Genomic DNA, 15,592 nt, shown 5'->3' on the forward strand with positions numbered 1-15,592 from the left:
GGCCTAGGGTGATCTGCCCACCTCAGCCTCCCAAAGTGCTGAGATTACAGGCATGAACCACCAAGCCTGGCCTTTTTGTTAAGTTTTAGTCTGTGGCTGTGATACTAAAGAAATAGGGATGAATTTTAGATTATCAGGTCTGGAGCATTATATTATCAGACCAGTAATGTTGATTTTAAATGTTAGAGATCTAGTAAACAAAAAGGGACTCACTTGGAGTCTGAAAGTAGGACAGAAGTGATGGATAGGCATGGGAAGGCTTGTGGTCACACCATGCCAGGTCTTTGGCTTACAGTGCTTACAGGTGAGGGATACGTATTTGACCACTTATGTAGTCTGTGGTTGAGTCAGCTGCTGTCTCTTCTTCCCTTTTGGGAATGAGATAGAGCGAACTCATTCAATTGTGTATTTTTTAATCTCCAAAATGTTTCTCATTATGGAACTAACGGATTGTTTTTCTTTCTTTCTTTCTTTCTTTTTTTTTTCTGAGACGGAGTCTTGCTCTGTCCCCAGGCTGGAGTGCAGTGGCGCAGTCTCAGCTCACTGCAACTTCCGCCTCCTGGGTTCAAGCGATTCTTCTGCCTCAGCCTCCCGAGTAGCTGGGACCACAGGCACGTGCCACCACGCCTGGCTAATTTTTGTATTTTAAGTAGAGATGCGGTCTCACCATGTTGGCCAGGATGGTCTCGATCTCTTGACCTCATTATCCGCCCACCTCGGCCTCCCAGAGTGCTGGGATTACAGTCATGAACCACCGTGCCCGGCCTGGATCGTTTTTCTAAGAAAAATTTTAGATACTATGCAAGGTTTATATAATATATATAATCCGGAAAGATTATCGCTAAACCTTGTGTATACAAACATATATATATGACTTTGTATTTATAAATATATTTTCTGTTTTTTTGATAGCTCCATAGTGTTCCATTTTGTTAGTGCTTCATTGCCTTCCAGAGTGCTCTTTAGGCTGTGGCCAGCCTTCTGCTCACATAATACAGCTGTAGGGACATCTTTGTCGTGTCCATCTTTACATGTGTAACTTCCTTGAGATGAGCTCTTAGAACTCTAATCACACGTGACCTTCCCTCCTATTCCCAGGGCCATGATCCTGATGCCCGCCCCAAGAGCACAGGTGTCTTCCAGGATGAAGAGCTCCTTTTCAGCCACAAGCTCCAAAAGGACAGTGACCCAGATGTTGACCTTTTTGCCGGCGCTAAAACAACCAAGGTCAGTTCCAAAGGGTTCTCCACATTATGGCTTTGTTACTGTATTGGCTACTGTCTCAACTGCTCACCTAGTTCTCTTTATAAATTGTTTTCTTTTGGATATTGAACCCGAGTCTTGTTTCTTCTAGTTGTTAGAGCCAAGTGTTGGGAGCCTGTTTGGGGACGATGAAGATGATGATCTTTTCAGCTCTGCCAAGTCCCAGCCTTTGGTATCAGCCTTTCGTTCTCAGTACTGGGTTGTGTGGGAAAGATTATGGGAAAGGAAACTAATGTGCAGTGAGGTGATTAAGGAAAATCTTCAGAGAGTCGTGGTGCTTCCCAGTAAATGAATGGCAGATAACATGCCGAGGGGAGCGTGGGTGGAGGATGCAATGCTTAGTTTGTGCTGTTCCCTATCTTATGTTCCCTAAACTAACATTAAAACATTAACAGTCCAGTTTCTCTGACTGCACTACAGATTTGTTTGTTTAAATGGTTGACTGAAAGACCATTGCATACACTGTGGTGACTAAATATTTGTGCCTTTCAGGTGCAAAGCTTTGAGTCTGAGTTTTAGCCTCTGTATGTCATTTTCTCCCTCAACCCCAGTAGGTTTTTGTAAGAACTCTGTTTTCTTTTTATCATAGAGAGGATTCTTGTGACAGTCACAGTCTTCAGAATGCTGTTTCTGAAATGCTTCCTTTGAGTTGCTTCAGCCCTCATTTGAGAAAGTATTTTTAAAACTCAGAAGCCAGGATTGTTTTCTGCATTATGATTTTTCCTTAAAATTGCTAAGATATTTGATGGATATTTGGTATTTCTTTTCTTTTGAAGGTACAAGAGAAAAAGAGAGTAGTGAAAAAAGACCACTATGTTTTCTCTTTCGAAAACCAGAAACATCCTGAATCTAATCAAGGTAGCAAGGAGAAAGGCATATGGAAGCCGGAAACACCTCAGGTTAGAAATCCTCTTTAAGGATTTTCAGCTCTTGTTTGTATCCCAGTACAGTGAAATTCCATTATGCCGATCCACAGTTATTCAGATTTCTCTTCATTAAAGACGAAAGAGCAATCACTGCACTCCCTCTGCCCTGAGTCATCTCCCTTCTCCTCGCTCCAAACTCCAGAGTGTCGTGAATCTATACGTAACAGTGTTTTTTGATGCCATGCCAGATTTGATTCTAAAGTGGGGTTAAAGTAGGACGAAGAATATTCTTCCCACTAAAGCATCTATTTCTCCCTCTGTATTCCCTTGGAATGGAATCAGAATAGAATTAAATATAAATTACATCTGATTTCTTGGCTGCCGTCAGTGTTGCCTTTCCTGAGGTCATTGGCATTGGGCCCTACTCTGCAGCAGTCTTCTCAGAACGCTGTGCAGCTCCTCTAGGCTAGGACTGGAGAGCAAGTGCCAGTTGCATGGGCAGGTATCCCAGGGTATCTCACTGAAGCCTTAGTGTCCTGAGCTGTGAACATGAAGCTCTTGGACCAGCACATCACTACTGACCCTTCCTAGGGCTCAGATTCTTTTGCTTTTAGAACCAGTGCATTTGGCTATGGGTGAATTTCTGTGTGCTCCTTGAAATTTCTGTTGGATAACAAACATGGTAATTTTGCCTGCTGGTCAGTTTTGGGTGCTCTGATAAACTGTGACTCTTGGGAATCTTACTCATCTTGTCTTCTTTGACTCTATATCTGATCTGACAGCTTTCCACTTACATGACAGAGGAGGAGGCATATGTGAAGTAGTGTTAGTAAACGTCAGTCCCCAGGAGAGATTGGAATGCCTTTCCCATTAAACAGCTACAGAAAGTGACAGTTTTGCTCCATCACAGGTTTATTTACAGGCATAAGAGACACTTCTCTTTGTGTTTCCCCGATGGATTTTTAACGGATGTAATTTCACACAGGACTCTTCAGGTCTCGCTCCATTTAAAACCAAAGAACCATCCACTCGGATCGGAAAAATAAGAACACGTGTATGCCTCTTTCCAATTTGTCAATTACATACACAGCAGTCTGACTTTGACTCTACTTGAAAGAGCTGCCTCATCCTTCAGCTGCTCCCTGTTTCTTATCCACCACACCCCCCTGATCCTGCACTTGCTTTTCCATGGCATGCATTCAGTACATTTGCATTCTACTCAGTAGCCACAGCAAAGTCTGACCACTTTGGCTGGTGTCTGACACCTCCAGGTTTTCAACACTGCCACCTGGGGGTCTTCTAACCACAGAGCAGATCATGCCCCTCCTGCTGGCTCTTTCTCACTGCTCCAAGAAGAGCATTTGGGCTCCTGTGTTTGGTATGAAACCCCTTTACAATCGGTGCCAGCCCATGTGTGCAGCTTTCTCACTAGTAGCTGCACACTTCACAGCCTGACTCCAGGCACACCAGGTGCCACTCCGTGAACACACATGGTCTGTCCTGCTATTGCCTAAGGCTCCCGCTGCCTCTTCACCAGGAATGTTCCTCTCCATCCACAGCTGTGCATCCTCATCCCCACTTCTGTGTCACTGTGCCCTGCACTTCCCCCTCCCAGATCCCATGGCAGCGACACTGTTTCACGGGATCTCCTCAATGGACTGTGAACCCTTTGAAGTTTTCGTTTCATTTTAGTTGGTTTTCTTGTTTCTATCCCGTCTCCCTTCTCTAGAAATCCTTAGCTGATCTCCAAGTAAGTGACAGGACAGAATGACCTAGCCCTGGCAAACAGATTCATTTCACATGTTTCCAGATCTGTTTCCTTGTACAAAATAAAACATCCTTCCTTTTATTACATTTTTCATTGGCTTTTTTTTTTTGGTCAAGTTTCAATTGGCAAATAAAATTATGAAATTCCCCTGAAGTTGGCAAACATAATCATACTTTGCTCAAAGTGGATCGTAGCTTCTCAAAATTCTACTTGTTTGCGTATTTTGGAAAATGTCATAAACTATCGCTGCATCATTGCTACTAAGTGATTCATGTTTTGAGACTATATTAAAAGTTCTGATTTCTAAGCCATATTTCTTATGTGGAATATTTAACATTTGAATTTAATGGCTTGAAGAAAACAGCACCTTAGATTACCTGTTTTTATTGTCTTACATTTCTCCCTGTTCCTGGAGGCTGAATTTAGACTAGCCCCCCAACAAAAGTTAGCCCCAGAATTCCCCCTGATTCTTTCTTCTTTTTAAAGATACCCAGGTTTATATTGAGGGCAGAGTAGGCGCCAAGGGAGGGATTGTGAGACACAGAGCAGCAACATGCCTACTCTCCAGGTTTCCAGCAACTGATGAAGCTTTTTGTGTGAAACTGAACTGAAACTGCCCTGGAAAGATTAAAAAATGGAGAACGCTAAAGGATTAAGAATGACTTAGTCTTAGAGTACTAGGAGCTATTAAACTCATTCCTTGGGAATCATTAAGAAATAACCTCTTGTGTATTCTTAGATAGTATCTTGATTGAAGTAGGCCAGATAACCTTACAATATTTTGAGTCACTGATTCTTTGCCATGGTAGGTTTGAACACTGTATCACCAGATCAGTGTGTGTTTTTTTGCCATTGCAGGGCCGTGTCAAGACGAGAAGGAGGCGTAGACGGCGGAGGCGTAGACGGCAGAGGCGTAGACGTCGGAGGCGTAGACGGTGGAGGCGTAGACGGCGGACTCGTGCGGCTAGGCGGCTGGCTGCCCATGAGTCAAGCGAGGCTGAGGCCACGATTGTCCCCAGAGGACCCATTTCACAGTGGGCTGATGGTACCATTTCCCCAAATGGCCATCGGCCACAGCTCAGAGCAGCCAGTGGAGAAGACAGCACCGAGGAGGCCCTGGAAACTGCCAGTGCACCCTGGGAAGGTGGTCCTGTGCCTGGAGTGGACAGAAGCCCCTTTGCGAAGTCTCTGGGTCATTCCAGAGGGGAGGCTGACCTTTTTGTCTCCAGGAAAATCTTTTCCACGGGCACTGGATCTCAATCCATGGAGAGAACAAAGCCCAAGGCAAAGATAGCAGAGAATCCTGCCAACCCTCCAGGGGGAGGTAAAGAAAAGAGCCCCATGTTTCCTACTCTAAGGGAGGCCAGCAGTGATGATGTTCTCTTTCAGTCTGCTAAACCAAAACCAGCAAAGAAAACAAATCCCTTTCCTCTCCTGGAAGAGGAGGAGGATCTCTTTACAGATCAAAAAGTCAGGAAGAATGAGTCAAAATCCAATAGTCAGCAGGATGTCGTATCAACAACACAAGATATTTTTGAGGTAACGGGACTTAACATGTTTTTGTGTTGAGGTTAAGGAAGGTATCTGATTGGCTCATTTGAGCCATAGATTATGTTTAGCTTTTTGCGTGCATGTCCCATAGCTTAGTAATTATAATTAGGCTCTTTTATTGATAAGTTTAACATTGACTCAGAAGTGTGTTTTTGTTTTGTAAAGGGTATTTTGTAAAGGTTTTTGTCACGTAGGGGGTATTTCTCGGCTGACCATAATCATTGATACAGCTCTAGTTTTTGTAGTTTTGGTTTTTTTATAGAATTTTGTAATTAGCTTCTCAGGCATGCCACACAGTGACGTGCATACAGCAATACTGGTCCAGGTTGGGAATTTAACCTCTGGTTCTGGGCACATAGGCCTTGGCTGGAGCTGACAATTTAATGCAGGCAATAAGCCTTTCAGTGGCATTTGCTCAGCATATGTTTATTGAGCACCTGGGTACTTCAGGCAGAAGGTGAACTCAGAGAAGTGCTAGGCTCCTCAGAGCTCTCTGGGAAGATAATGAAATACAAATAATAGGGCAATGTATAATTAAGATGTTTTCAAGTAGTACTAAGTGCCATGAGGAAAATAACCCGGGGCAGAGTGGTGGGTAGGGGTAGGAGGTGCTCCTTTAGGCAGGACTGGTAGAGAAGGCGTCACTATGATGCCGGTGCTTGAGCTGGGGTGAGATGGGTGGGCCGGGCTGTGCAGAGATCTGGGGTAGTGCGTCCCAGGCAGAGGGGACAGTCTCAAGGCTGTTCCACAACATCCTGGCCATTTGCATTTCCACAGCTTGTTGAAGTGTTTAAAGTTTAAAAAGAAAAATTGATTTAACATTGTTTTGTTTACATTTTTGGCATAACAAGGATGATATATTTGCTACAGAAGCAATTGAACCCTGTCAAAAAACCAGAGAGAAGGAGAAAACATTGGAATCCAATTTATTTGATGATAACATTGATATCTTTGCTGCCTTAACTGTAAAACCAAAAGAAAAGTCCAAAAAGAAAGTGGAAGCCAAGTCTATATTTGATGATGACATGGGTAAGTTTGGTTACATCTTGACCTAGAGAATCCTTACCTTTCCATCACTTGGTATTTTTCCTGCTACCTTTTCTTGGACCTTTTCTGGAAAATGCACCCCTAGCAGGTTTCCTTCAGTGTAATCCTGAGTTAAGCTGTAGATTTATTTACCTTGTTGTTCTAAAAGAGAAGTAAGGGATGGTTCGTGGTCAAAACTTTCAAAAGACATGAAATGTAAAGGTAGACTTTTAATGTGTAAGATAAAGATTGAAGATTAAAATGCCAGACCTTGCCTGTGTAAGAATGTCTGTTGCCATGGCTTCCCCTTTGTCCTTCCCTCTCCTGACAATATCATATTGTTCAAAGATAAGAAACTAAAGCTTAAGAAGCTGGAAGCCATCATCCTCAGCAAACTAACACAGGAACAAAAAGCAAACACCGCATGTTCTCTCTCATAAGTAGGAGTTGAACAATGAGATCACATGGACACAGGGAGGGGAACATCACACATTGGGACCCTTCAGGGGCCAGGGGGTAAGGGGACAGAGAGCATTAGGACAAATACCTAATGCATGTGGGATTTAAAATCTCGATGATGTGTTTATAGGTGCAGCAAACCACCATGGCACATGTGTAGGTATGTAACAGACCTGCACATTCTGCACATGTTTCTCAGAACATAAAAAACAAAAAAACAAAAAAAATTTAGTTGGGCTCTTAATTTTTTTCGGAGGTAGGATAATTAAGACTCATGATGAGTGTGACTTTGTAACTTGGAGTACTATACTCAGTTTTCAAGATGTTTAAGAATTTAGAATAAACAGATATGTGAGTTGATTATATTTTTATACACAAAATATGTCAGTACTTGTGTAAACTTATACTCTGGTTGCTGGTGTAAGGAAAGCCTGTGAGTGATTTTACACACCAGTTCACAGACTGTTAGTGTTGGATGAGAGCCCAAAAAAGACTCTTTATTGTCGTTCTTTAGGATTACAACACAGTTTATGTATGTCTCATTTGTCCCTTTCCAATCCAAAGGCCTGTGTATGTTCTCCCTATATATTGCTAATGAAGAAATGAAGACTTAGAGATCTTACACGACTGTGGAAGATAGCTACTCAATGGAACTAAGGTTCTGTGTCCTCAGAGTGACATGGAAGTGACAGATATGCTAAATTTACTTTTTTTTAAATGTTTGAGCTCCAGAATAAATAATATATTTTGCCTATAAAAGAGACCTGTCTTTAAACTGTACTGCCATCTTGTTTTTTCTATGTAGTTGATTTTACACAACTCAAAGGAAACATTTACCTCTTTATTTATTTATTTATTTAGGAGGGTCTCACTATGTTACTCACGCTGGCCTCAAATCCCTGACCTAGGCCTAAGGGATTTTCCCATCTCAGCCCTACAGACATGGGCCATCGTGCCTGGCTCCATCTTATGTCTACACATTCATTTCAGTGGATAAGAGTAAAGGTAGAGGTAGTGAAATGGCCTAAATACAGCAGTCGAAGAAATGAGTTGATAAACTGTTAAAAGTGATCACATCTTTTTTTTTTTCTCCCTCTATAGGTAAGGATTTGGAGTCCAACCCTTCTGACAATCCAGAGACAAGCACAATATTCCTGAGAAAATCTCGAACAGATGGTGAGACACCATGTTTTTTCCACCAAGAAAAAGAGTGAAAACTCTTCTTATTTGGTCAAATGTATTGTAGAAAGTATTTAGAAAAACTCATATTGGTTTAATTTTTTCAATTTTTCACATATTCACTTGTCTTATTTTAACATGTGATATACTTTAATTGTTATTGTGTTAGTGAAAACATGTAAACTTTTTATTTGTACAGTTTACCATCTTTTGATCAACACAATTTGTCATGTGATGGAGGAGTTGTAGATTTATTTTTATTTAATAATTCTTTGTCCCTTTTCCCTTGCTCCAGAGAGTACATTTTAAAGTTGACTGATAGAACTTAGGCTTCACCTTGGTTTCCATTTAAACAAATTAAAAAAAGAAAAATAGTTGTTCATCAACAAGGATTGAATCTGTGATTCTGGCCTCCTCTTCCACAGTCCTCCGACCACATGCATTTATCACATCCAAGTTTATGCTAATCAAAACCTTTACTAACCTTTTGATTTGATGTAATGTAAATTTAAACATGCCCTACTCCTGCTTATTTTCCTCAGTGTTACATTAAATCCTTGTTTGTTTGCTAAAAAGCCATACACAGCCAGGTTTTCCTGTTGATTGAAGCAGCAAGAATACAAGTCAGGATCTATAATCATATGTGAAGTGATGCAGCACAGTAAAATATGGGAGTTTGTAACCTTTGTTTCTTGTAGTTTGAGTAGACTTTGCCTGTCTTGAGTCAGTTATTTCTGTCTAGAATTTGTGTTCCTTTATGCATTGCTATAAAGAGATACCGAAGGCTGAGTCTTTTATAACAAAAAGAGGTTTAATTGGCTCATAGATCTTCAGACTGTACAAGCATGGCTTCAGCATTTGCTTCTGGTAGGGGCCTCAGCAAGCTTACCATCATGATGGAAGGCAAAGGGGAAGCAGGTGGTTCCACGCTGTGAGAGGGTGGGGCGGGGGTAGGGGGAAGGTGCCACGCTCTTTTAAACAACCAGAATGAGAATTTGCTTATTACCATGGGGATGGCACCAAGCCATTCATAAGGAATCCACCGTGACCCAAATGCCTCCCACTAGGCCTTGTCTCCAACATTCAGGATCACGTTTTAACATGAGATTTGGAGGGGGATATACCAAACCATATCAGAATTGTTTTCCCAGTTCCTTCCAGAGCCATGGGCTTCTCACACATAGAGAGCATGGAAGGAGTTAAAAAAAAAAAAAGCCACTCTGTGTCCCTCACTGTTCAGTGATAGCAATGTTTGCCTGCAAGGCCCTTTTAACTTTAAAGGGGGAGGCAGTGTAGGAAACAAAGCATGGCCTAGGTCACTCTTGGAGCTTTTGTTATTCTGACCTTTTTTTAAGAAAAATAAAAGGACTTTTTGTGCTGCGGACACCATGTTTGATGTGGTTTATATACTCATTTTAAAATCTAAACTTAAAACGGTTACTTTCCTGTTGTGTAAAGACTCTTTTTTTGGTTTGTTTTGTTTTTAGTGACATATTAGTAGGTGACCACTAAGTGTGGTTCGAAATGCTTACTGGGATTCTGGTGCATCTAGAGATAGGTGCCTGGCCAGGAAGTAGTTCTTAGAGCTGTTAGCTCTGAAATTCTGGTAAAAAAGTAAGCTATGTGTAAATACAGAATGAGAAAATGCTAATGGATCATGGCTCATATATGCAACAGTTAAACTTTTTTATTAGCTAATTTTTTCATCTGGCCTCAATTTTTTTGCCCTTTCCTTTTGTATACAAGGTTTCTTTCATTTGTATATAATAGAAACAAAAAGTAAAGTAGTCCAAAAAGTGAAACAAAGTTTTTATATTTTGCTTTATGAGATGTATCATGCCAGCTAATTTAAATATAAATTGTTGAAATAATTTTTTAAAATTGAATTTGTTCCCATTTTATTTAGGAGTAATCAGTAAGACGTTAACGACTAGTTTTATTTTATGATATTTGTATTAGAAGTGACCAGTTTGTTTGTTCTTTTTTCTTTCTTAGTAGAAGAAATAAGAAAAGGCAACTATACAAACCATGTAAGTAAACAGTCAAAAAGTTAAAAAACTGATAGTTTGACATGAAAGTATGTCTCTCTTAATTACCTTAAATTATAATGAGGACCCCATGCTGATAGCATGGACTTCTTTTTGTGGCTTTTCTAAATCTGTTACATTTTCCTAAGTATCAAATGTATTCAGAAAAGTCTTGAGCTTAGTGTGTCCACCTTTTAAGAATGTCTGACATTGAAGTTAAATTTCAATAGTCTGATTGTGGTATAAAGATCTGCCTTAAATATTGAGTCATATTTTTAATTTAGCTAAGTTAATTGTCAGCACTGTCTTTTAGTTAATTGTAAGCACTGTGTATTGACTTTCTGCCATAGCAGGTGCAAGCATAGCTTCCTCACTACACCATGACCTTATTTTTCTCCCTCTGTTTCTTCCAATTGTAGCACACTTTTTCATTAAATCTAATATTTACATGATTATGACTATGCAAATATTATTCAGTGCTAAGTCATACGGTGTTTTCATTGTGCCTCTGCATTACATATTCCTTCATTTTTTCTCTGAAACAGTTCTGAAATCTGAGCACTTCTGCACTTCTTCTGGATCATGTCTTTCTTCCTAGCCTGTGTTACTTTACCCAGCCAAATGCAGTAAGTAGCCCCTGGCTGGTCTGTTTGCTTTCAAAACCATTATTTTTTGGCATGAAACTAATTTTCTGACTATTCGTTTGCCTGTTTTCTAACAGCCATTTCCCCCATCAAGTGTTGTAGCATCTATCATGTGCCTTTCCAACTATTTTCCATCTGCTAAAACATATCTCTTCCATTTTTCTTTGTTGTGGGGGTGGGGTGACAACTTACTTTGGCCTTTTGTCATCCTAATTCAATATAGAGTGACTTTCCCTAGATATGCTCGATGTTTGCTTTTCTGATTCTTTCTGTGCTATCTCCTTAAAGTCTTTTGGGATCCTCCCATAACTGCTGTCTTGTGTGGGATCACCTGTGTCCTAGATTCTGTGTTTCCTTCTGTCCTGTTATCCTGGGTGGAGATGTTTAGAGATCTGCCGAGACTTAAAATCCCTCTTTTTTGATAGAGAGTAAACCTCTAGGTTGAATCTAAATTTTATGATTCTGAAGATAGTCTACAATGTGCTCGCTTTACAATGTTGTTCTTACAATGTTGCCATTGTGTGATACATGGTTTGTAATTGGCTTTTATATATCTGTAGAAACTTTTTTAGGAGCTTCTGTCTTTCTGAGATTCTGAAACTTTGTAACAACAGCTTAGTGGGACTCTTTACATTTTATTGAGGCTACTATGTCTGCAGACTATCTGTGCTTGATAATTTGTTTTACTTTCTCTGTTACTTTATTTCTGATAGTCTTGTTATTCATACACTAGGCTGCTTAGACCAGTCTACCTGCATTGGTTTTTAATTTTTCCCCTTCTATTTTTCAGTTTCCCTTATTATTATAGATGGAGTTTTTTTCATGAATGCCCAAAGTCTTAGAAATATTTAAGTTAGTTAAGATTTATTTATTTTTAGCCTGGTCAACATAGCAAGACCTCATCTCTACAAAAAGGTGAAATAACAAATTAGCCAGGTATGGTGGCATGTGCCTTCAGTTTTGCCTACTCAGGAGGCTAAGGTAGAGGATTGCTCCAGCTCAGGAGATTCAGGCTGCAGTTAACTATCATTGCACCACTGCCCTCCAGCCTGGGCAACAAAGTGAGACCCTGACTCAGAAAAAGGAAAAACGTTATTCTTAAAAAACATATCTAAAATTTGTCCTGCCAAAAAGGAGAGAGAAAAACATAAACTTTAGTTTTCATTTTATTTTATGTTTGCTGGCAAAAATGCTGTCGTTGATTTATTTACATATTTTTATTCTATAGGTTTTGGGGGGAACAGGTGGTTATATGAGTAAATTCTTTAGTGGTGATTTGGGACATTTTGATGTACCCATCACTTGAGCAGCATCCACTGAAGCCAATTTGTAGTCTTTTATCCCTCATTCCACTGCCATTCTTTACACTGTGTCCCCAGAGTCCATTGTATCATTCTTATGCCTTTGCATCTTCATAGCTTAGCTCCCAGGTATGAATGAAAACATACAATGTTTAGTTTCCCATTCCTGAGTTGCTTCACTTAGAATAATGTCTCCAATTCCATCCAGGTTGCTGGGAATGCCCCTAATTTATTCCTTATTATGGATGAGTGGTGTTCTATGATATATACATATATATGTGTGTGTGTGTATATATATGTGTGTATATGTATATATATACACACATATATATACATAGACATATGACAGTTTCTTTATCCACTCATTGATTGATGGGCATTTGGGCTGCTTCCATATTTTTATAATTGCAAATTGTATTGCTGCAAACATACATGTGCAAGTATTGTTTTTGTATAATGCCTTTTTTTCCTCTGGGTAGATATCCAGTAGCAGGATTGAGGGATTGCATGGTGTTTCTACTTTTAATTGTTTAAGGAATCTCCACACTGCTTTCCATCGTGGTTGTACTAGTTTCCATTGTTACCAGCAGTGTAGAGAAGTGTTTTCTTTTCACTGCATCCACACCAACATCTATTATTTTTGTATTTTTGGCCTTTTTTGCAGGAGTAAGGTAGTATGGCATTGTGGTTTTGATTTTCATTTTCCTGATCATTCATGATGTTGAGCATGTTTTCATATGTTGGTTGGCCATTGGTATATCTTCTTTTGAGAATTGTCTATTTATGTCCTTCGCCTACTTTTTGATGGGATTTTTTTTTTCTCTTGTCCATTTGTTTGATTTTTTTGTAGATTCTGTGTATTAGTTCTTCATCAGATGTAGAGATTGTGAAGGTTTTCTCCCATTCTGTGGTTGTCTGTTTGCTCTGCTGATTGTTCCTTTTCCTGTACAGAAGCTTTTTCGTTAAGTCTCACCTGCTTAATCTTTGTTTTTGTTGCATTTGCTTTTGGGTTCTTGGCTATGAAGTCTTTGCCTAAGCCAGTGTCTAGAAGGGTTTATCAAATGGTATCTTCTAGAATTTTTATGTTTTATGGTTGTAGATTTATATCCTTGATCCATGTTGAGTTGATCTTTGTATAGGTGAGCGTTGAGGATCCAGTTTCATTTTCCTGCATGTAGCTTGCCAATTATTCCAGGCATTAAACCGTATATGGTTTAATTTCTTCACATTATGTTTTAGTTGGCTATAGGTATTTGGGTCTATTTCTGGGTTCTCTATTCTGTTCCATTGGTGTATTTGCCTATTTTTATACCAGTACCATGCTGTTTTGGTGACTGTGGCCTTCTAGTATAGTTTGAAGTCAGGTAAAGTGATGGCTCTAGATTTGTTGGCTTTGCTTAGTATTGTTTTGACTAAGTAGGGTCTTGGTTTGTTCCATATGAATTTTAGGATTATTATGATTTTTTTTTTTAGTTCTGTGAAGAATGATAATGGCATATTGTTAGGAATTACATTGAATTTGTAGATTGCTTTTGGCAGTGTGGTCATTTTTACAATATTTATTTAAGCCATTCATGAGTGTGGGATGTCTTTCTGTTCGTTTGTGTTATCCATGATTTCATTCAGCTATGTTTTATAGTTCCATTGGTATATCAAAAAGGCATTTCATACCAGGGATACAGGGATGGTTTAGCATATGGAAGTCAATAAGTGTGATATATCACAGAAACAGAATTGAAAGCAAAAATCACATAATCATCTCGATAGATGCAGAAAAAGCATTTGACAAAATCCTTTTATGATTAAAAGGCTTAAAAAGCGTTTGACAGCATGCTTTTATGATTAAAACCCTCAGCAAAACTGGCATACAAGGGGCATACCTCAATGTAATAAAAGTCATTTATGACAGACCCACAGCCAATATAATACTGAATGGCGAAAAGTTGAAATCATTACCCCTGAAAACTGGAAGAAGGCAAGGATGCCCCAGTCTCACTACTTTTATTCAGCATAGTAGTGGAAGAACTAGCCAGAGTAATCACACAAGAGAAAGAAATGAAGGGCATCCAGATCAGTCAATAGGAAGTCAGACTGTCACTGTTTGCTGATAATATGAACGTATACCTAGAAAACCCTAAAGACTCCTCCAGAAAGCTCCTAGAACTGATAAATGAATTCAGCAAAGTTTCAAGATACAAAATTAATGTACACAGATCAGTAGGTCTGTTACACCCCAACAGCTACCAAGCTGAGAATCAAACTAAGAACCTCAACCCCTTTTACAATAGCTGAAAAATAAAGTAAAATACTTAAAAGTACACCTAACCAAGGAGGTGAAAGATCTCTACAAGGAAAACAATTTTAGTGTTTTTAATGGGTTAAAATGAGAGGCAGCAGGTACAATGGAAGAAGTCAGTGGGTGGGCACTGGTATCCAAGGGGTACTGGACCTTTGATGGTAAGGCTTTAGTTTTGACTTGTTAAATTACTAGGTATGATTATTTTCTAGTTTTTGTTATTATACCTTAAAACCACTAAGTAAGCCCTTCCATTTCTTGTTCAAGATCATAGCATTTCATACTCTGATTTATGCTGACTGAAGTTAGATGATTTGTTTCTATTTTGTGACACCTTAAATAATACCTATAAAGAGTGATCTGTTAGTAGTGTTTTTGTTTTAATTAAATGTAGTAAGATGTTTAGTCCAAATGATGACTCAGTTAGTTTGTCAAACACTTGTTGAAGTTTTTGATTTATTCAGAATTCTATGCTCAGCAGCTGGATGTAGGAACAGTTAGGGCCCGCTGTTACTTTTATGGAGAGGCATACTTTCTCATGAGAATACTTAGTCTCTTGTAACCAGTGGTGAATCTGACTCATTAGTGTACCAAAGAAACATGTTTTGGTGTGGCTGCTGGCAAACAGATCCAAGAGGGTAGATGTAGTCAAAGTTGCTGAAACAAGGAAAGAGAAAAGTGGTATTCTATGCAGAGAGTAGGGTATAGCAGGAAAATGCCTAGGGTGCAGCTCAAATGATTTATAGAATGAAATTAAGTTTTGAAATTACTGGCAACTTTGTCGAAGAGTCTCATTTGAGTCATGTCATGGCTGTCTTATTTAAACTTGAAGGGAAATTTAAATTTTTGTTTTGTTTTGTTTTGTTTTGTTTTGAGACGGAGTTTCGCGCTTGATACCCAGGCTGGAGTGCAATGGCGCGATCTCGGCTCACCGCAACCTCCGCCTCCTGGGTTCAGGCAATTCTCCTGCCTCAGCCTCCTGAGTGGCTGGGATTACAGGCACGCGCCACCATGCCCAGCTAATTTTTTATATTAGTAGAGACGGGGTTTCACCATGTTGACCAGGATGGTCTCGATCTCTTGACCTCGTGATCCACCCGCCTCGGCCTCCCAAAGTGCTGGGATTACAGGCTTGAGCCACCGCGCCCAGCCAAAAGTTAAATTTTTTAAGTTGTCATCTGTTTTCAGGGTGTGAGAGAATGTTAAATTGTT

The 15,592-nt window shown here is 39.6% G+C and overlaps 1 protein-coding gene across 10 annotated transcripts in view; it reads left to right on the forward strand.

Moving 5' to 3' along the window:
* The window catches only part of LOC135271965 (WASH complex subunit 2A-like), an 80,268-nt gene that overhangs the window by 45,484 nt on the left and 19,192 nt on the right, over positions 1-15,592 (forward strand). For 8 of the 10 annotated variants that reach the window (XM_064370089.1, XM_064370091.1, XM_064370088.1 and 5 more), the window contains 7 exons: positions 1,099-1,227; positions 1,355-1,435; positions 2,040-2,162; positions 4,756-5,436; positions 6,300-6,477; positions 8,035-8,109; positions 10,108-10,142. In XM_064370089.1, coding sequence (XP_064226159.1) covers positions 1,099-1,227; positions 1,355-1,435; positions 2,040-2,162; positions 4,756-5,436; positions 6,300-6,477; positions 8,035-8,109; positions 10,108-10,142 — 1,302 coding nt within the window. The remainder of the gene's footprint in view (positions 1-1,098; positions 1,228-1,354; positions 1,436-2,039; positions 2,163-4,755; positions 5,437-6,299; positions 6,478-8,034; positions 8,110-10,107; positions 10,143-15,592) is intronic. The other 2 variants (XM_064370086.1, XM_064370087.1) reach the window with 2 other exon arrangements.

Source organism: Aotus nancymaae, unplaced genomic scaffold (genome assembly GCF_030222135.1).
Source record: "Aotus nancymaae isolate 86718 unplaced genomic scaffold, 86718_ANA_hifiasm-v0.15.2.pri h1tg000099l, whole genome shotgun sequence".
Classification (NCBI taxonomy): Eukaryota; Metazoa; Chordata; class Mammalia; order Primates; family Aotidae; genus Aotus; species Aotus nancymaae.